General features: G+C 32.7%; 4 protein-coding genes across 4 annotated transcripts; all 4 read left to right on the top strand.

The window, feature by feature from the left end:
* Positions 1-4,437: 4,437 nt before the first annotated feature.
* Positions 4,438-6,480, top strand: LOC110692324 (leucine-rich repeat extensin-like protein 4). Its single transcript, XM_021869337.1, has one exon. It carries the CDS (start codon positions 4,630-4,632, stop codon positions 5,959-5,961), a length of 1,332 nt encoding a protein of 443 aa, XP_021725029.1. The 5' UTR covers positions 4,438-4,629; the 3' UTR covers positions 5,962-6,480.
* A 4,725-nt stretch (positions 6,481-11,205) lies between these two features.
* LOC110692373 (branched-chain-amino-acid aminotransferase 2, chloroplastic-like) lies at positions 11,206-15,035 on the top strand. The gene is made up of 9 exons (XM_021869377.1): positions 11,206-11,642; positions 12,553-12,727; positions 13,038-13,214; positions 13,358-13,489; positions 13,620-13,718; positions 13,833-13,949; positions 14,111-14,206; positions 14,347-14,459; positions 14,609-15,035. The coding sequence occupies exons 1-9, from the start codon at positions 11,599-11,601 to the stop codon at positions 14,724-14,726; spliced, it is 1,071 nt and encodes a 356-aa protein (XP_021725069.1). The 5' UTR covers positions 11,206-11,598; the 3' UTR covers positions 14,727-15,035.
* A 248-nt stretch (positions 15,036-15,283) lies between these two features.
* Positions 15,284-17,032, top strand: LOC110692374. Its single transcript, XM_021869378.1, has 2 exons — positions 15,284-15,769; positions 16,284-17,032. Exon 2 carries the CDS (start codon positions 16,298-16,300, stop codon positions 16,805-16,807), a length of 510 nt encoding a protein of 169 aa, XP_021725070.1. The 5' UTR covers positions 15,284-15,769; positions 16,284-16,297; the 3' UTR covers positions 16,808-17,032.
* A 1,393-nt stretch (positions 17,033-18,425) lies between these two features.
* Positions 18,426-20,020, top strand: LOC110692358. The gene is made up of 4 exons (XM_021869365.1): positions 18,426-18,469; positions 18,675-19,131; positions 19,194-19,582; positions 19,735-20,020. Exons 1-4 carry the CDS (start codon positions 18,426-18,428, stop codon positions 20,018-20,020), a joined length of 1,176 nt encoding a protein of 391 aa, XP_021725057.1.
* The last annotated feature ends 340 nt before the right edge of the window (positions 20,021-20,360 follow it).

Consider the following 20,360-nt stretch of genomic DNA (forward strand, 5'->3'; position numbering starts at 1 on the left):
GGTCATCTAAGAGGGAGTGTTATATAATATATGTATTTAGTGGATGTCTATTATACCCTTATGATTATTCTAGGATATTCTAGATGTAGGCTTATTATTTTACAAGGAAACCCTAATTGTATCACATGTGTATATATATATATATATATATATATATATATATATATATATATATATATATATATATATATATATATATATATATATATACTTCCAAATCATTTAGTAATAAGAATATCGATCTATTCTCTCCCCCACTTTTTTCTCTTTCTCTTTAATTTCATAATATAAATACTAATTTTTCACTTAATTTTCCTACCCATTATTAACAATTTTTTTTTTAAAAGGTTGGAAATAAATTTAACGTAATTCAAAATTTAGCAAAATAAATAGGAGATGACATAATAATTTAAATTTTAAATGAAAAAAAAAATTAAAAAAAACAATTTAATTAGGACTTTTGAAGAGTTGGCCAGAAAAAAAAAACCAGATTTTTTTGGTCTAAATGTCGCCCGAGTTTTTTTTTTTTTTCCTTCCAAAATTGTCGCATAATGTTATCTTTTTTTTTTTTTACAAAATTGTTGCTAGAGTGATTTTTTTTACCAAATTGTCGTGAAGGGTATTTTTTTTTACCGATTTGGTCAATTGGCCGTTATTTCTTTGGTTCTCCCTGTGTCTTTCTTTATATGACACACGTGACACGTCTACTTTATTTTAAGTGATATACTACGTGTTTTTTTTTTATGAAATAAATTAAAGTACAGTCCTTGTGTGATACACGATTTATTTTTGAGAAAATACTAGTTTATCTACGAGATAAAACTTGCAAATACATTACAGGACTTCCTGGTCATTCCTCACATTAGAACAGGGGTATGTTTGTCATTTTTAAGAAGGAAGCTCCAAAGCAGCTTCAATAGAGAATTCATGAAAACGAAGCTCACGAGCATCATAATGGTGAAATCAATAAAGGAAGGAAATCACACAAGTAAACGGTAAATACCTGCCTTGTACCATTCTAGTAATTTCTACAAAGTGGGTGCAAATCAAAGGAAGCTGAAGCTGAAGCTAAAGCTAAAGCCATGAAGGTGAAAATAATTAAATGTAAGAATATTTACAATATTTCAAAGTGAAGCCATGAAGATGGCTCACGATCGGTGGCTCCCTCTTACGAGTAATTTTTAGGAAGTGTGAGCGTATTTTGTGGATTATCATATCATCATATCACTAATAATAAAGTCGGATTTCGCAATCAGGCCAAGAGACAGCGACAGTTAGCATTCCAGTTTTTCGCTAAGTGTCGAGCCACTTAGGCGACAAATAGGTATTATTGTGACATATGATGCTAAGTAAGCAAATTTTGGATAGACTTTCTAAGCTAAAAATGTTGTATAGAGTTTATTGGATGTCGATATACTTCTAATATTTCATATATACAAAATTAATTATAACTTTTAATTAATTTCTTATAACTCGAATTTATTTCCATCATAAAATTTGTTTTAAAAAGTTCTTTAAAATAAGATCCATTTATAATTTATTTAATTTATTTAAAAAATAATAGAAAATCAATAAAAATAAGTTTTAATTAGAAAAAATAATTTTATTTTGGTAAAAATATTTTCAGTTCAGTAAAAATAATTTATGTTCAATAAAAAATGATTTAAGGTAATAATAACATAGATATCTATTTAAATCAAAACTATAAAAAGTACACTATTACATAAAAGTGATATGATATCATATGTCTAAATATTCTGCATTATCAAAAGGAATTATATGACCGTATTTAACATTTAATCCAAAAAGTTTATCCTAAAATTTAGTCAACAATCCGGGTATGGCCTGAGCACAAAACTAGTGTGTATATAAAGGGAGAAAAATAGTTAAGTGTAAAATATCGAGGAATTTTGATTTAAATAATTGCTGCAATTATTTAGAAAATGAGAGAGTATTACTAAGCGTGGATAGGAGTTATTAAACTTAATTCTATGCCTCATCTATGTTATTAACCTTTATATATAATAATAAATATATGACAAAATTATGCAATGATAGTGGACTATAAAAGGAATTCACAACTCACAAGTATATATATACTTTTTTTTTTTGGTGATAATTAATAAGTATATATACATGCTCTGTTTGTTCTTGAAACAAGTCTTGTTCATTTTTATTATTGCACATATATTACAATCTAATAAAGTGAGAGGTTTGATAAATTTGAATATATGAATCAAGATAGTCCGATGATGATTAAAAGTGAATAAAAAAAATGAAGATATCTACATTAATATATTAAAAGGTGTTCGTAAGAAAGTTTATGTGCCATGTGGACTCTTTCACTTATTTCACGTCACATAATCAACCTCTTATTATGCCATATGACCACTCAATCAACCTTACTCATTATGCCACATCATTACAACATATAAAAACATAAGAGATTCAAACACCCAACCTCTTATAGGAAAGATGATTATTTAACGATCTAAGTCAATGAGCAACCTTGTTATAAATATGAAAATAAATGTGGACTAATTAAAAAAGAAAAAAAAGACACCAAAATATATGAAATTACATATAATCACAGGGTTTAATTAAAGTATTAATCTTGTGCAACGTCCGGGCCACACACTAGTTTCGATGATTAAAAGCAAGAAAAAAGGTTGATAATTAAGGATTTTTTTTTTTTTAATAATTATAGACCAACATTTTTACTTTATATTGAACCCCATAGCAATTTTACTAAATAAAGTATAATTATCATAATTGGATAATTTCCCCCTTATAATTTTTAACTAAACTGTTGAGCCCATGAGCAAACCCACATGTGAGTGAAAGTGTTGTTCCATATTGAAAGTGTTGGAAAGTATCCTACATTGAAGAAGCAAGAAAGTTGTATCCACTTTATAAGGCTAAGGGGCTACTCCCCTCATTGCCATATGGTTTTGAGGTAGAGCCTTCTTGTACTTGTATAGTGGACACTTGTGACAGGTGTGGCCCAGGCCCGTTTATCATGGAGGTCACGGGTTCGAATCTCATCCATCCCCCACCTTTAGGTGGAATATTAAGCGCTGGGTATGAGGAGGGCCCATGCTGCATCCACACTTCAAGCCTTACGGGCTCTCGTGTGAGGGGGCATGATAGAGTATAAAACATATTCTTGGGCCTCAACTATCAGCTTAAGCTTTTGGTTGAGTTGGTCCACTAACATGACGCTATTTAAAGGGCACTCCGGGACAGGGTATTCTTTTGAGCACTGATTGTGACTTAAATCTGCAAGGTTGGTGTGAATCAGATTGGGCCGCCTGTCCTCTTACACGCAGGTCTTTGTCTGGGTGGCTAGTGTTTCTTGGCAAGTCACCTATTTCATGGAAAACTAAAAAGCAGCACACAGTGTTAACATCATCAGCAGAAGCCGAATACAGGTCTATGTCGGCTATTACTTGTGAACTTAAATGGTTAAAAGCTCTACTGTTGACTCTAGGTATTCAGCATCCGAAGACAATTAAATTATTTTGTGATAGTGAGTCAGCTCTGCACATAGCTAAGAACTCGGTTTTTCATGAACAAACGAAGCACATTAAAGTCAATTGTCACTTTGTTCGAGATGCAATTACTGAAGGCTTGATCTCTCCCTCTTATGTTCCAACCAACTCACAACTCGCGGATATCTTCACCAAGGCTCTCGACAAATCTCAATTTGATTATTTTCTTTCCAAGTTGGGCGTATCCAATCCTCACGCTCCAACTTGAGAGGGGGGGTAATGAGATATTGTATAATATATTTGTGAGGATATCTTTTGGCAAATATTATCTATTGTATTTTAGTTAACTTCCTAGAATTGTAGCATATCTTTTGATTCTATTGTTAGGAGGTGTAACTATTATATATTTGACATTACGATCAATGAGAAATTCAAGCCATTCAATTCTATTTTCTATCTAATTTATCATAGCTCTGATACCATGTTAAAGGACCATCTCAACCAAAAGTTGGTCCACTAACTTGGTATCAGAGCCCAGGTTGGGTTGTGTTGTGATTTGGGCCAGTATTATGGATAACTCACATGTGAGGGGAAGTGTTGAGCCCATGAGCAAACCCACATGTGAGTGAAAATGTTGTTTCATATTGAAAGTGTTGGAAAGTATCCCACATTGAAGAAGCAAGAAAGTTGTGTCCACTTTATAATTCTATTTTCTCTTCTCATTGCCATATGGTTTTGAGGTGGAACCTTCTTGTACTTGTATAGTGAACACTTATGACGAGTGTGGTCCAGACCCGTTTATCACAAACCAATTTTAACCAACCTTATAATTCAATAATGTCATTTTCAAATTTTCTGATTTTCATGAATCACTCTACACTTTGTTTAAGTAATCTAATGACAAAACCCACGCGATTGATTATACACAAAGATTGAGCTAAACAACTAAGATATACTACTATACGAGTACTAATTAATACATACACTTATTTTACACCAAATTAGTATAGCAAGACCCACCATTTCCTGTCTCCACCTTCACTCCTAGCAGTAAACGTACACTTCCACACCCAAATTAACACAAACAATCATGAACATCAATACCACCTAAAAACCAACTCACAAAAACTTCTCAAAAATGCCCACATTTCTTCTCATGTTCTCCCTCCCCCTCCTCCTCATCTTCTCCACCGAAGCCGCCTTCGGTATCGGCCTCGGCATGGGTGTCGGCATTGGCGGAGGAACTACAGGTGGAGGCGGTGGTGGTGGGAGTGGGGTTTGGATTGGCGGTGGTGACAACAATCCAAATTCATCCCCACAACAACAACAACCACCACCACCACTGCCACCACCATCACCACCTAGTCCTAGTCTAAGTAAGGCTTACACAGCTCTACAAGCATGGAAAGCTGCAATTACTGAAGACCCAAATGGTGTTTTAACCAATTGGGCGGGCCCAAATGTATGCAATTACAAAGGTGTATTTTGCTCATCTTTTGAAGACAATTATAATGGTGATGACAATAGTAGTAATAACAATAATATTTCCCCTGTTTTTTCCTCTGTTTCTGCTATAGATCTTAATCATGCAAATCTCAAGGGTATTCTTGTCAAAGAACTCACTCTTCTCACTGAATTATCTCTCCTTCACCTAAATTCCAACAGATTTTCAGGCACAATCCCTCAAAATTTCAAAGATTTTCAATTTCTCACTGAATTAGACCTAAGTAACAACCAATTTTCAGGCACATTTCCCAATCCTATCCTTTTTATGCCAAATCTCATTTATCTTGACCTTAGATTCAACAATTTTTATGGGTCAATTCCTGATGATCTTTTCACCAAACAACTTGATGCAATTTTCATCAACAATAACCAATTTCATGGTACACTCCCACAAAATTTGGGCAACTCCCCTGCTTCTGTCATTAACTTGTCAAACAATAATTTTTCTGGGGGTATTCCAGCAAGTTTAGGGTTTGTCAACTCTGCATTGAAAGAAATCCTGTTTTTAAACAACCAATTAAGTGGGTGTATTCCAGAAAATTTGGGGTTGTTCTCTGATATTACTGTTCTTGATTTGAGCTTTAATTCTTTGATGGGTCATTTGCCAGATTCATTGTCCTGCCTTGAAGATATACAAGTTTTGAATATGGCACATAATAAATTATCTGGGGAGTTACCAGATTTAGTATGTTCATTGAAAAATTTGTTGAATTTGAGTATTGAGTATAATTTCTTTTCTGGGTATAGTTCAAAATGTTCAAATTTGTTCATGAAAAGTATTGGGTTTGATTTTTCATTGAATTGTATACCTGGTAAAATGATGCAGAGGCCTCCACCAGAGTGTTATGGAATTCCTGGAACTGATTCAGATAGTTGTTTCAGGATTCCTGCTAAGCCCCTTGTTTGTGGTGGGTCTTTGCTTGATCTTATTCTAAATCTTGGAAATGTCCCACTTTCTCCTTGAATTCTGTGGGAGTTTCAATTTTTTTTAGGGTACATCACTCGGTAATCAGGGTCCGATTAATTCAGATTCGAGCCAACAAATGTTGCTGCGTTCTTGGGGCTGTATCAGCTGATTCAAGCACTTGTTAGTATGGTAGTATTTTAGGGTATATCACTCGGTAATCAGGGTCCGACTAATTCAGATTCGACACAACAAATGTTGCTGCGTTCTCGGGGCTTTTGTATCAACTGATTCAAGCACTTGTTGGTACGGTAGTATTTTAAGGTATATTACACGGTAATCAGGGTCCGACTAATTCAGATTCGAGCCAACAAATGTTGTTGTGTTCTCGGGTGTATCAGCTGATTCAAGCACTTGTTGGTACGATAGTATACGAAAGAGGGTTATTAACAAAGTTAGTTGGTGTAAGTTTTTGTTTGTAAAAGAGGTTGGTGAAAGGGTATGCTATCTCATTTAGTAGTATTGATGATAGTTGATGATTCTGACATGTAACTATATGCTATTTAATTTGATGCTCAATATTGTATGTAATCCATTTACTATTACCTTTCCTTCCTTGTCCAAATCAATCTTTGTTTATAATTTACTATGATTTGGATAAATGAACTAATTTGTGTACTCTTTGTAGTAGCCAATTAATTTGAAGTTTTTGAGGATAGATACCTAAAATTTGGTTGACAAATGTAAATGAATTTATTCAAATAAATTAGTACCCTCACCTGTGATTTCATGAACTTGCATTACTATTTGGGGTACAACACGATAGAAACCCAATGCAAATGGAAAATCAAGTACATAGATGTGGTATGGTAAGTTACTGGGATCACTATGTAGATTGCCCGCTCTTGGGTTTACCTTATAATAATCGGTGTTAATCAATAAAAATCAATTTTTATATTCTTGGTACAATGTTGATCAATAACAATTAAAAAGATTGAGAGTTCATGATTCTCAAGTGTCAAAAGTAGCTTCTTGTAAGAATTTTGAAATCACACAGTTGAATTAACAATTGTAATAAATTTAAACTAATACGAAGTAATAACCAACTTAATAATAATAATAAATTAAACGGCACAAAAGGTCTCGACACTCACAACTTCTTCACAAGGCATGCATCACATTCCAAACATTTTATACTCAAATAGTTCAATCCTTTTATATAGTACCGAATAAAGTTTTATAACATACAACAATAAAGTACTATGCTACTCGGTTAAATTTTATCATCAACATAGAGTAATTGTAATACAAATACGGTTGATGTCGAAAGGGCCAAAGTTATCCAAACATCAGATCAAACTTTGTTCTTTTGCTAAAGAGGCCAATCAAATGACGAGTATTCATGAAGCATGTATGCAAAAGAAATAATTATATTACCAATGGTTCATCAATCATCATGATATTTTTGTAGGTGGATCCATTTTTACTTAACACTTTGAGTATGAGAATGTAACTTAGAAGTAATATATACGGAGTACATAATAATGGGATTAAAATTATACCGAGTACATTATTGACATAAAGAATTAAAAGGAACACGTTAACTAAAAAGATTGATACGAAGCAGAACGAAGTACTCCATTATTTAGTACGAGTAGTAACCAGAATAAGATGAATGTGAACGTGTGATATATGAACATTATTTTAATTTTGGTAGTGTATGGTGTATCCTAGTTCTTATCAGTGTGCTGTAGGCTTCACATGGACTGCTTACTATAACAACATAAAAGTCAATGACAAAAACAGGGCTCGAGAGTGCAGTGGTCCATTATTTTACCTTTGTATGAATGACTACTCCTACTCGTTTTATTTGTATAGCTAATGCCAAGTTTTTGCTTTATGACTACATTTCTTCTCACCTACCTATCTCTTTAATATTAATCATATTTCAGGTTTTGTTATTTCTTTTATTTCACGTGACACTCAAATGCTATACCATAATTTAAAATCATATCATATCCAACTAAGATTTGAGAAAATAAAGCTTTATTTTGCATTAGGGATTCTATTTCAAGTCACAAGAAATTATTGATTTGTGATTTTACAAATACAGCTAATATATCGGTGTTGTTTGAATCGGGTTTATTTAAACTGTGTCATTTTATGCATTGAATTTTTATATATAATATGGATCAAATTATATATTTCGTGTATATAATTACTAATTTATACTCTTTCATTCCTCAAATTATGCTGAGCATGCATATGAAGGGTATCTGGTAAAGTAATTTCAATTTTAATAGTGTAAGTACGTAGTATGAAAAATAAGAATAAACAAATAAATTGATTAACAAAAGATTTAGTGAAGCATCACATAAAATAAGAAGAAAAAAGGGTGAGAGTGATGAAATCAAATGATACAGCCCATATCAATACATCACATGAGTTTATTGAGTTGAGTATAGAAAATTTCTCATTTAAGATAACAGGATAATTATTTGGATATGAATTAAAATATGAAAATAATATACTCTCTGTGTCCCAGATTAAAAGACAAGTTTGACTTTTTTTAGCTATTCATCTACTAATATGACCATAGTATTTTTTGGTAACGTAACAAAAATAAATTTTATCATGAAATTAAATATGCTATTGATATATAATAATAATAATAATAATAATAATAATAATAATAATAATAATAATAATATTTAGTTATATATCTAAAACTTGATAAAATATAACAGTAAATAAATCAATCATGGTATTCACCATCAATTTAAATTTTTGGTTGAATTAATCTTTTAACATGGTCGACGTGATACAAAGATCACATGTTCAAATCTCATCCACCCTTTATTTCAAAGTGGAATATATTAAGCGCTGATATAACAAACTCCATGTTGTATTCACATTTCTAGTTTAATAGGCTCTCATATAAAAGGGCACTGATAGACTAATAAAGTATATAAACCAATTTTATACTTCAAGCCTTCAACCAAGTACATCTATAGATTATATTAGACGGACATGAACGAGTAGTCAACTTGAAGTACATCTCTAGATTAATATTAGATGGTATAGACGAGTAGCCATTTTTTTTATTTTTATTTTTTTAGTGGTAAGTGAGTCGTAAAATAAGATTTAATTGTTAAATTAATTTTTTTGTGAGGTTGATTTCAATTCAAGTCAAAGTTGTATTAGGTAGTGTCGAAAAATATCAAGGTAATCGGGGTCTACAAAGGTATGAGCGCACTAAGAAAACAGGATAGGCCAAGAGTGGACCCAGCCCACAATTGAAATTGATTGGATTGGGCCAGGTCAATGTGTCTCATTTACACTCCAATAACATTGAAGCCATGATGAACGGTCCGCACGACGAACATGCCAATAGTGAACTAAATAACAATAATTGTATACCAAGCTAAGCTTAGCCTAGTGGAATGGAGAACACCTTCCAACCATGAGGTTGGAATTTAGAAGTTCAATCCCCATTATTGACAATTTGGGGATGAGATTTCCTTATCTTTCCCCCACTCTTTCAAATTGTCTAGTCCGCAATACGTAGACCCGTGAGGGATTCCAACCCGATAGTGCCTTATATCGTACCCAAAAAAAATAATAATAATTGTAAAAGGGGGACTTTTGTTAATTTATTGAGTAACGGTCAATTTAAGGGTAATTTAATTTTTTATTTTTTAATTTTTTGTAGTAAATTTAATGGATTTAAGGGTAACTTTTAATTTGTGAGTTTGATTGTATTATAATGTGCATCATCTAATGGATACATGTTATAAAGGTTTATATGAAAAATATATTACCTTATGAGTGTTTTTAAAGGGTAAAATTTATGTAAAAAATGGTAACTTATTTTAGAGTAACTGTAACCTGTCTTACATAAGTTAACGAAAGTTCGCCTTATTTAAGAATTCGGAACAAAGTAATTGAAGTAATCTCCTACCAAGTAATTGGGTCCTTATTTTTTTTTATTTGCAGCATTGCCAATATTTGGATCAAGCTTTAATAATTTTGACGATACATTCTCATTAATTTACAGACGATACATTCTCATTAATTTACTACGTGTCAAAATTAATATAATAATAATTGATATTAATAAAATATAGAATGAGACGAATCCAACAAGATCTCATATGAGGATATTATGATTAACAAGAATTTATGAACAAAATTTTTAAAGTTTGACCCAAATACTTGCAATGGGGCAAACAATTAGGGGTAAGATATAATACAGTCATGTGAGATCTGGTTGGAATCGTCTCATTGTATATTTTATTAATATCAAGTTTTATAATACGCATATAAAAATGGAATATATACGATTTAAAATGCGTATTGAAAACCATGAAAAATTAAATGGGGCAAAAATATAAAGACACGTTTTGTACATTTGTTCATCGTATTTAGCAACCTCTATTACTCAATTAATTAACCTTATAAAGTGATCGCCATCTTATAAAGTGGTCGCCCCTTATGACTAGCCACATATAAGAATTAGTGTTCGACGAAATACTTTTAATTTAGGCACTATCAAAATCAGATAAAATATACCCTGATAATTTCATACTTTCAAAAAGAAAGAAAAAGTCTAGATTAAATCCTCTTAGTATAGTTAAAGGTTGATAATTTTTTTGATTAACAACTGGTTTTTAAATTTAGTTGAACGATTTGTTTTTTTTTTTAATTTTTTGTTTATAGTTGCAACTTGCATTCATGTGGCCGATGAGAATTTCAGAAGAAAATTCGGTGCTACTTGGTATAAACGAGTAATTAGGTAGAATATATAATTAATAATTAGTTACTTTGCATTTGATTAGTTTTTTTTTAGCAACAACTCTGGTAATTAGGCGAATCTCCTTGCAAGTAGCAAGGTGTTTTGAACATTTTTTTCGTTGGTGCTCAACTTACTTTTACTTAATTTACAGAAATAATCTCAACTGAAAACAACTTCGCATGAAATCAACATATCCCTAATATACAAGAACTAAAATCAAATCTCATTTACTTCCTTCGATTCTATTTACGTAGTCCATTTTGACTGAGCATGTATACAATGTAAAAGGTTAACTGATAATAATATCTATAATCATCAATATCCATAAAATAATTATTAAAGAGTTGATATTAAGAACCTTACTTGAGACAATTCTAATAAATTGCCATATGCACATAATTTAATCATGTATTAAGTGTAACTGGAGTTTATATAAATAATGTAAATAATTTAAATGTCAAACGGAAACATTTAAAAACGAAGGAAATATGTACTGGCTCTGGAGCTAGTCCACATACATTAAATATTCCAAATAAATATTTTACTATGAGTCATGCAAGTTAGCTTACAGTAAGTATTATTCCCATCAAATAAATAAAGTTAATATTGGTTCCATCTCAGAAGTTTCTCCCAATTAAAGAAATCTATAAGGAATTTGCCTGCAGAATTCCATAATTCGTAGACTTAGATTTATACATTAAAATTGACCCTATAATAAAGTCTTTATTATTTAATTTGTAATAGTCCTACATCATTTTAACAAAGTTTTATATACTGATCGAGATACCAAACATTAGCACTACACTATCTACCACTTTTAAAATTGTTCTATTCACACCATCTCTTCAATCTCTATCTGAAATTGATATAGCAATAGCACGTATAAATCTTACATTTCATCCATGGCGCCGGCGGCAATATCATCTTCAATTTCTTCGGGATTAAGGTAATATGCCGCAATTTTGCCCGAATATGTTTTAATGTCTAAACTTTCATTAAATCTCATTAGTCATGGACTTATATTTGCTTCATTGCGGTAATATGGTGCATTTTGTATATTCATATACTTTTATTTACTTTTTAGTCACTATATGGTTTTTATTAACTAATCATTTTCTTTATGTTTATCTTCTTTAATCCAAATCTGTAACACCACAAAAGTGAATTGAAACGATAATCTTTGAAGTCAATTGTCGTACTTGGAATGAAATAAAAGAACATCTTTATATGAGAGTTTAATAGAATAATTAGATCAATTTCTAAATCAACTTTATTCTAGATTATTCAATAGAATAATTAGATTGCTTATGTAACGTGAATAAAATTAGTGAATGATGCTCACATTACAGTTTGTGTGTGGACCGATATAACCTCCTATAACTTGTATGCATATGGTCTCTACTCGCAACTTTTAAATCATTAGTATGTGTTAGAGATATGATATCATCAATATCGAAAAATATATATGTGATATATTTTCTGTATTGTTCTTATTAAGATAATATAATTAGGATTATTTATGTTAAACATAATATTTAGTGAATATATCTTAGGATATATGATTATGGTAGATATCTTTTAGGAAGATTGTTTCCTATCTTATGGTCTTAGGTTTTGTATAAATAATCTACCTATTGATGAATAATAAGCAATACAAGCCATTCAGTTCTCTCTATCTCTCTGGTATCAGAGCAGGTTTGATTTTGGAAGTGTTTACAAAATTTTCCCCTACCGGTGGGTTAAAGAAATTAAACCCATTGGTGGGATAAATCATTAGCCAAAATTATAGAATTTTTTTTCCTAACAGTATGCTATGCTACATATGATTAACGACATTTAATTTATTTTCTTGGTAGCGATGAGAATGGGTACGTGGACATTGATTGGGACACTTTAGGATTTGGGCTAACAAGTACAGATTACATGTACAAGATGAAATGTTTCAAAGACGAGGAATTTACGGAAGGTAAACTAATTCCATATGGAAACATCGAGCTGAGTCCTGCAGCTTGTGTTTTGAATTATGGCCAGGTAATTAATTAAGCTTAAGTTTAGTCATTTTCTTTTATTTCGTTAACTTATGCATGCACTAATGATTATTTTTGTAAGCTGCCTTGTATATAAAAAAATAACATTGAAAATCATTAACAATACAATATATTATCTTAAGATGAAAAATGTACTTTTACAAAAGGGCTACTGTAAAATTTTCACTCGATGAATATGAATATGCTATCAAGTACTATCTTGGTCTAATGTAGTTCACGTGGCTAAATTCAAATTACACTATTTACGTGACATTTAATCTCAAGCTAACGTTAGTAAGTTTGTGCTTGTAAAGGGTTTATTTGAAGGAATGAAAGCAATTAGGAGAGAAGATGGGAAGGTTGTTTTATTCCGACCAGATGAAAATGCGTTACGTATGAGAATAGGTGCCGAAAGAATGTGTATGCCTTCGCCTTCGGTTGATCCGTTTATTGATGCAGTTAAACAAACTGCTCTTGCTAATAAACGTTGGGTATGTGACATATACAGTTTTCTAACCTAAACTAACCTTCGTATGATTTATTAATGTAATTACAAATTAATCATCCCCTTTAATTTGTATTATTATGATATTATTTGATAAAAATTCTGATCTCATACAATATGTTGTAACAGATTCCTCCACCAGGGAAAGGTTCATTATACATTAGACCTTTGCTCCTAGGAACTGGGGCAATCCTGGGTGTGGCTCCAGCTCCCGAGTACACTTTCCTTATCTATGCTTCTCCAGTTCGTAACTATTTTAAGGTTTACTCTCTCCGTTCTTTAATATTACCTATCCAGTACTCCGTGTTATCTAGAGATAGATGGAGTATATGTGATTTTACTATTGATTTAAGAGCGTGCTAAGTTGTAATCGTAATTTATCTTCTATTAGGAAGAGAGTGCTGCCTTGAATTTGTATGTTGAGGATCAATTTGATCGTGCTTCTCGTGGTGGTGCTGGTGGGGTGAAATCAATTACCAACTATGCGCCAGTAAGCAAATGTTTTTCTCACTTTAATTTCAAAACTATTGAAATAATTGATGGTGTGAAATCTATATCTGTTACCAACTTATGATCACTTGCCCTAATAATTAAAAAAATTCAGGCTATGAAACCATTAGCAAAAGCGAAAAACAATGGTTATTCGGATGTCTTGTATCTTGATTCCGCGACTGGGAAATATATAGAGGAGGTCTCTGCTTGTAACATATTTATGGTTAAGGTAATACATACTTCTTGGATCTACATATACAAGGATATACAAGGATGAAAAAAATGTACTCTCATTTTACTTTGCATGAGTCAATAGAAATCACTAAGACTGAGATGCATGGTTCATTTAATTAATTTGAATACGTTACATATGTTATGCACATGTTACAGGACAAAATAATCTCAACCCCACCAACAAAAGGCACAATTCTCCCAGGAGTGACGAGAAAAAGCATGATCGAAATTGCTCGAGAACAAGGTTTTAAGGTTAGTCATTCAATTCGCTTCAAAACTAGGGTTATATATCGCGCCAAGTTGAACAACCAATACGTACTTGAGTAATATGACATGACTAAGCTACTTGACTATATATAGCACCTTATCTCAAATGAGTACAACTTGTTTAGGTTGAGGAGCGGCAGATTGCGGTGGAGGAATTGCTCGAAGCAGATGAAGCTTTCTGCACCGGAACTGCTGTTGTGGTTGTACCAGTGGGTAGCATTACATACCAAGCCAAAAGGTATGTACACAAATACCTTGAGTTTTAATTATGTTATGCACCCTATATTAATGGTCAAAATGACAAAAATATGAGCACGATTTAAAGAAAGTGTTTTGTACTTAACAAGGTACCTAATGCAAGAATTTTTTGATATGGAAACAATGCAGGGTAGAATACGGAACAACAGACACCAATTCAATGTATAAGAAACTCTCGTCAATATATGTTGGTATTCAAAATGGCCAGATTGAAGACAAAAAGGGTTGGATAGTTGAAATTAACTAAGGTGTATTATCATATGATTGTTTCATTATTATGAAATTTGAAAATGTAGTTTGTAGTTTATTTGATCAAAGCATTCATTGTGTTAATTCCAAAGAATGTTGCACGGCATTAGTTAAGCATTCAATATAATGCACTAGACGATTTTATGATTCTAACCGATTAACCCCATAAACTGGTGCTCTAATAGACAGCTATTTACTCCATTGGGTGTTATGGAGTTTTTCTAAGAAAGTGCATCGGACTAGTTGTTACAATTTTTGCTAGCTCTAAAGGTAAAAGTGACGAGGAGCTGGGTTTAGGAGTTTTGTGTTTATTGCTTAATAATAAGCGAGATAATGTGACTGAAATTTGGATTATGAAGAAGGACGGATTAAACGTACAAGCTCACGAAAAACATACAATTTGTGCATGTGCAATATAATTTAAGAAACCTATTAAGTTCTATTATCTTTTTTTATTCTAATAATAATAATAAAAAAAAACAATAAGTATTACAAGGTGCAAATTTAAAAGCATAGTTAAAATTATAAATATGAAGAAAAACCTTTATTTCTTGACGTGAGTTACTGAGTTGTACCTGAGTCCTCAAAAAAATTATTGCTTACCTTATCACGATTGTTTTTTAAGTTTGGTTTTTAATTTTCAAAAGGCAATTGATTTAAAATTTGCCATACAATATGCATGTATTCAGTAAAAATTCAAAATTGAGAACTTCTGATAAAAAAAAGGAAAATTGGAAAATAATAATCCAACTTTTAAGCGGTCTTCTTAAAACAGTTCCAACTTTAATTTAACTCAGAATAATCCAACCTTTTCCACCCTTCTTCTTATATTGGTCCAAGGTGACTGGCAACCTATCAAAACGGTTGGAACTTGCTGAGTCAACATAATTGCCACCTAAATTCGTCCTTTTGCATTCCTCTAAAAAAAAAATGCTAACCACCATTTATTCTTCTCTAATGTACTCTAAAACTTCCTAAAGTATTTGCTGCCATTGTTGTACGGATATGAAGCTTGCCCAAAGAGGAACGACTACAGTACAGGTATATTATCTTCTCCTAATTAATTAGAGTAGTGTATTTTGGGTTTTATTGGTGTAAAATGCGGTATAATTACGAAATTAGAGCAACGAATTTTGGGTTCATAAATGGGTAGGTTCGAAATTGGCTTATCTCCTAGTTAATTATGTCTGAAATACGAAATGGGCATAGTAGTAGATTAATCACAAAATTGCGGTATAATTCTCAGATTGGTATAGTACATAGATATATATATATATATATATATATATATATATATATATATATATATATATATATATATATATATATATATATATATATGTTTGAAATTGGGCTTTGTTGTTGCGTTGTTTGACTGAAATTGTATCAATTCGAGTGAATTGCATCATATTTGTGTACTACATTTGCTTAAGTAATAAATAATTACATTTGTATTGTTGATTAATTTCTTAAATGAATTGATTAATTTTCGATAATTTGTGTTAGGGTTAACATAGCAGTAGATTAATTTTGAATTTAATTTTAATTGTCTTAGGTACAGCAGTGGTAATGGATTCTGTAACTTTGAAATATTGGCATGGTGGGTTGTTTAAGAAACACAGAAATGAGTTAGTATATTATGGTGGGCTAGGAAAAACATTTGATGTAGATCCTGATGAACTTTGCTGGTGGGACTTGGTTGACCTTGCAAAAAATATTGGGAATTATAGTAAGATTGATACACTATATTACCTCATTCCTGGGATGTCACTTGAAAGTGGATTGAGAAAGGTGTATGATGACAAAGAGGTGTTGGAGATGACTGAGATTGTTAAGAAGCAAAAATATATTCAGGTGTATGTAGTACATGGTGTTGATGAGCAAGAACCTATTGACTCTGTATTCGAAGTAGAAGGGCCACAATCATCATCTATAATATCTGTACCTCAAACTAAGCCCACCGAGAAGATAGTTGAGAATCCCATTCATAAGCCCACAAAAAAGCCCAATAATAACTCCAGACCTAAGAAATTAACTCCCATGATAGGACTGATAGGTCCTATTTTGCACATGTTTTAGGTGGGTATCTAAGCTCATTTGATTACAAAATTAGAGATCTTTGGTGCATATTTGCATTATTTGCTTAAGTTGTGCTCTACTACTCTTCGTTTGTGTGTTTTGATGAATTTCAGGCGATTAATATGCAAATGGAGTATGGTTGGCTAATATTGAGTATAATAATCATGGAGTATGAAAACATATTGCTTAAGAATATCAAATCATGTGTTCGAGACGAACTTGAGTGAAAATGAAGCAAAACGTTGATGAAATACTTGACAAATATGACACCTGTTCACTATTATGCTCATAACTTTTGGTATACAAATGATAATGGAGTGATTCAAATTTCATTGGAAAGTAGACTTGAAGACCTTTCCAACGATATATTACACATCTCAAACGGAGCTCCGGATATGAAGTTATGACTGATTTAAGATGAGTGATACGAGCAGCAGAACCAGGCACGTCCGTGCCTGGAAGACAGACTCAACAGCAATTTGCTACGCAGTGAGGCACGTCTGTGCCTCCCTATTAGGCACGTCCGTGCCTCCTGGAATCCTAGTGCGCCAAAGCTTGGAGTTAAATCTTATCTTTTTAGGTTTATTTATATACTCTTTTAGGCTTTGTTTTAAAGCATTCATTAATTAATTAAGCATTGTTCTTATTTTATTTTCTCTCCTTAAGCAGTAGTTCTCCTTTATTTTTTTCCAAGTTTTGTAATTCAAGATTCAAGCTTTCTACTTTCAATTTCATTCAAGATTTGGTATTTATTTTTCATCCTTTGTTATTTAATTATGTTTTCATTATTTATTATTGTTTTTGTTTCTTTAATCATGTGTGAGTAGATTCTTTAATTCAAGATCTAGTGTATCCCTATTATTATTGATGCATGAATTAAATCTTTAATTTCTTTAATAACTTTAACAATTGAATTGTTAAATTGATTGTGATTATGCCAATGCTAGGTTAGACGTAACTATATATAGTATTGCGATTATTCCATTGTTTTTATCACAGCGAGAGTTGGGTATAAACGGATTTGAGTAAATCAATTTAGGGTTTGATTCTCAACACGAGAGTAGTTGTGTTTGATAATTGGGAAGTGAGAGTAACGTGTTTAATGTCTTTAATATGCATGATACCATGAGAATAGGATTGATTGTATGTTAGGGAAGCCATTGATACTCGAGAGAGATCCTTGGTATTTATTAGGGTTTACTTTTCCCCGTTCAATTGAAATCGTATGTTAAGGGTAGAATTACAATTGCATCGATAATAGTTGTGGTGAAGCTAGATCTTGGATGTTTTTAATTGCTTGATTTAATCATCTTAATTAGTTTATTTTCGAATTTTTCCTAAATTTTAGATCCTTAGTTATTGATTATAATTGATTCTTGCTTAGTAGAAATTCGAGTCTATTTAATTATTTTTGAACCTTAGTCTCTTGGGATCCGACCCTTACTTGCCAGTCTACATTAGTATTGGTCTGTTAGGTTATTTTTGATAGGTACGCGACACGCCTACCAAGGACCACCTACTGTTTTAAGCACCCCACTCAGATATAGCCCCAGAACAGAAGCAAAACAAACTGTTGAAAATGTTATCCCAAAAGTAGTTGAAAAAGCTACTGCAGTTAATGTGGGACCACATAAAGAAAAAGATGATTCCACTTCAGCATGTGTTGGTCAAACCTCATCTTTAACAACTCAAAACCCTAATCCAAATCCTGCCCATAAAAGAAAGACAACACTGAAACTCCTCATCCCTTAAACACATCAAATACCTCCATTCCCACAATTTTCCCAAGCCAACAAGAACTACTCCAAACACTAGAAATTAACATAGAAGATATACCCTCTGATTTTGATGATTTCTATGATGACAGGCCTGAAAGTCCACTAGGTTATGCAGAGCTAATTGGTTACAGTTCAAGTGAGGGAAGTGATACAAATTATGAGCCCGATTTAGAGGAAAATGAAGGTGGGACAAGGGAGGTTAATGAGTCAGATGCTGGAGAGTATGAGTATGCCATAGATGGAGATGAAATTGCAAATTTAGAGAGAGAAGCTGATGAGTTTAATGATGAGTTGTTAGGATATGATTCAGACACGAGTGATGATGAGTTACAGATAGCTAAGACTAGGGTGAAAGAGTGCAATCACAAGCTTCATGAGATTGCTCAGCAACTAGAAAAAGAGGCAGCTGACGGAAGGCTTTGTGCTCAGAATCAATCAACTAATGCACCTAGATCTGAGGAAACTTCAAGAGGTAATCTGAGTGATTATGAGGACTCAGATGATGATATTCATACACCAAGTGACAGCGGAGAAGAAGATGCGCAAGTAAGTAAAAGGGAAGTAGAGGTCTCTTAGTAAGTCCAGATACAGATTTCTCAACTTTCAAGTGGAGAGTAGGGCTCAGATTTTCCAATAGAGGGGATTTCAAAAAGGCACTGGCAAAGTATGCAATATTGCAAGGGAGGAATTTGAGCATTATATGCAGCAACAAGTATAGACAGCAAAGGCTAGGAGTAAGGTGTACTGCAGGTTGTCCCTTTTACATGTACTCTTCTTGGGATTCTCGGAGGGCAACATTTGTTATTAAGACAGTTGAGGACAACCATACTTGTCACAGGAATATGAAAAAGAATAAGCAGCTGAAGTCTACTTGGCTAGCAGAGCAATTTATTGAGGTGTTTAAGGCAAGACCGCATTGGCCTGCTAAAGAGATAGTCGAGACAGTGAGGAGAGCCTACAAGGTTATTGTGACTAAGGATTTTGCTTATAAAATCAAGTAATATGCACACAGGTTATTGCATGGGTCAATGAAAGAGCATTACCAAAAATTGGGTAGGTATCTGGAGGCAATAAAGAACACTGCTCCTGGCACAAAATTAGAGTTAGTAACTAGAGTGAGTAACCAGGGTGTAATCCTATATTTCAAAGGTTATTCACCTGTTTTGAGGGTTTGCAAAAGGGATGGAGAGAGGGGTGCAGAAAAGTGATTTGTGTTGATGCATGTTTCATCAAAACATTCCTCGGCGGACAACTGTTATCTGCTATAGGAAGAGATGCTAATGATCAGATGTTTCCTATAGCATGGGCTATAGTGGAGGGAGAAAATAATCAGTCTTGGGAATGGTTCTTCAATGCATTGCAATCGACTTTGGATTTGGGTGAAGGTGAGGGGATTGCAGTCATATCAGATGAGCACTGTTTCGGGGTTTTCTGATGTCCTGCGGGAGAGTTACAATTCCGAGACTGGAACCGGACGCCTGTACCTGCAAAATAACGGAGACTCCTGAGAGCTCCGCCTCCAACGGTCAAGTTAGTACCTGATTAAGGAGTAATTAATACGGAAATTAAAGTAATAAGGTCTCTCTAGGTGAGAGTGCTTAGTGTTGGTAATCTGCTTTGTTAGCGAGATCAGCCGGTTATTACTGTGTGTAATTAATGTATTTTTCGTTTGTAATCCCTTCTTAATGAGGATTAAGGGAGGTATTTATAACCTTGGGAAGCGTGCCACTTTCTAGGTTTAAGGTAAACCTAGGGCTGATTGGGCCTCTAGACTG

Source organism: Chenopodium quinoa, unplaced genomic scaffold (assembly GCF_001683475.1).
Source record: "Chenopodium quinoa cultivar QQ74 unplaced genomic scaffold, ASM168347v1, whole genome shotgun sequence".
In the NCBI taxonomy this organism is placed as follows: domain Eukaryota; kingdom Viridiplantae; phylum Streptophyta; class Magnoliopsida; order Caryophyllales; family Amaranthaceae; genus Chenopodium; species Chenopodium quinoa.

Bases quoted from the DNA above. Each gene is read 5' to 3' on its own strand.
- LOC110692324 (XM_021869337.1), top strand. From the start codon at position 4,630: ATGCCCACATTTCTTCTCATGTTCTCCCTCCCCCTCCTCCTCATCTTC.
- LOC110692358 (XM_021869365.1), top strand. From the start codon at position 18,426: ATGTGGGACCACATAAAGAAAAAGATGATTCCACTTCAGCATGT. The intron at 19,132-19,193 runs GTAAGTAAAAGG...TCAACTTTCAAG, and splicing joins GCGGAGAAGAAGATGCGCAA to TGGAGAGTAGGGCTCAGATT. The intron at 19,583-19,734 runs GTAATATGCACA...TATATTTCAAAG, and splicing joins GATTTTGCTTATAAAATCAA to GTTATTCACCTGTTTTGAGG.
- LOC110692373 (XM_021869377.1), top strand. From the start codon at position 11,599: ATGGCGCCGGCGGCAATATCATCTTCAATTTCTTCGGGATTAAG. The intron at 13,215-13,357 runs GTATGTGACATA...ATGTTGTAACAG, and splicing joins CTCTTGCTAATAAACGTTGG to ATTCCTCCACCAGGGAAAGG. The intron at 14,207-14,346 runs GTTAGTCATTCA...CAACTTGTTTAG, and splicing joins CTCGAGAACAAGGTTTTAAG to GTTGAGGAGCGGCAGATTGC.
- LOC110692374 (XM_021869378.1), top strand. From the start codon at position 16,298: ATGGATTCTGTAACTTTGAAATATTGGCATGGTGGGTTGTTTAAGAAA.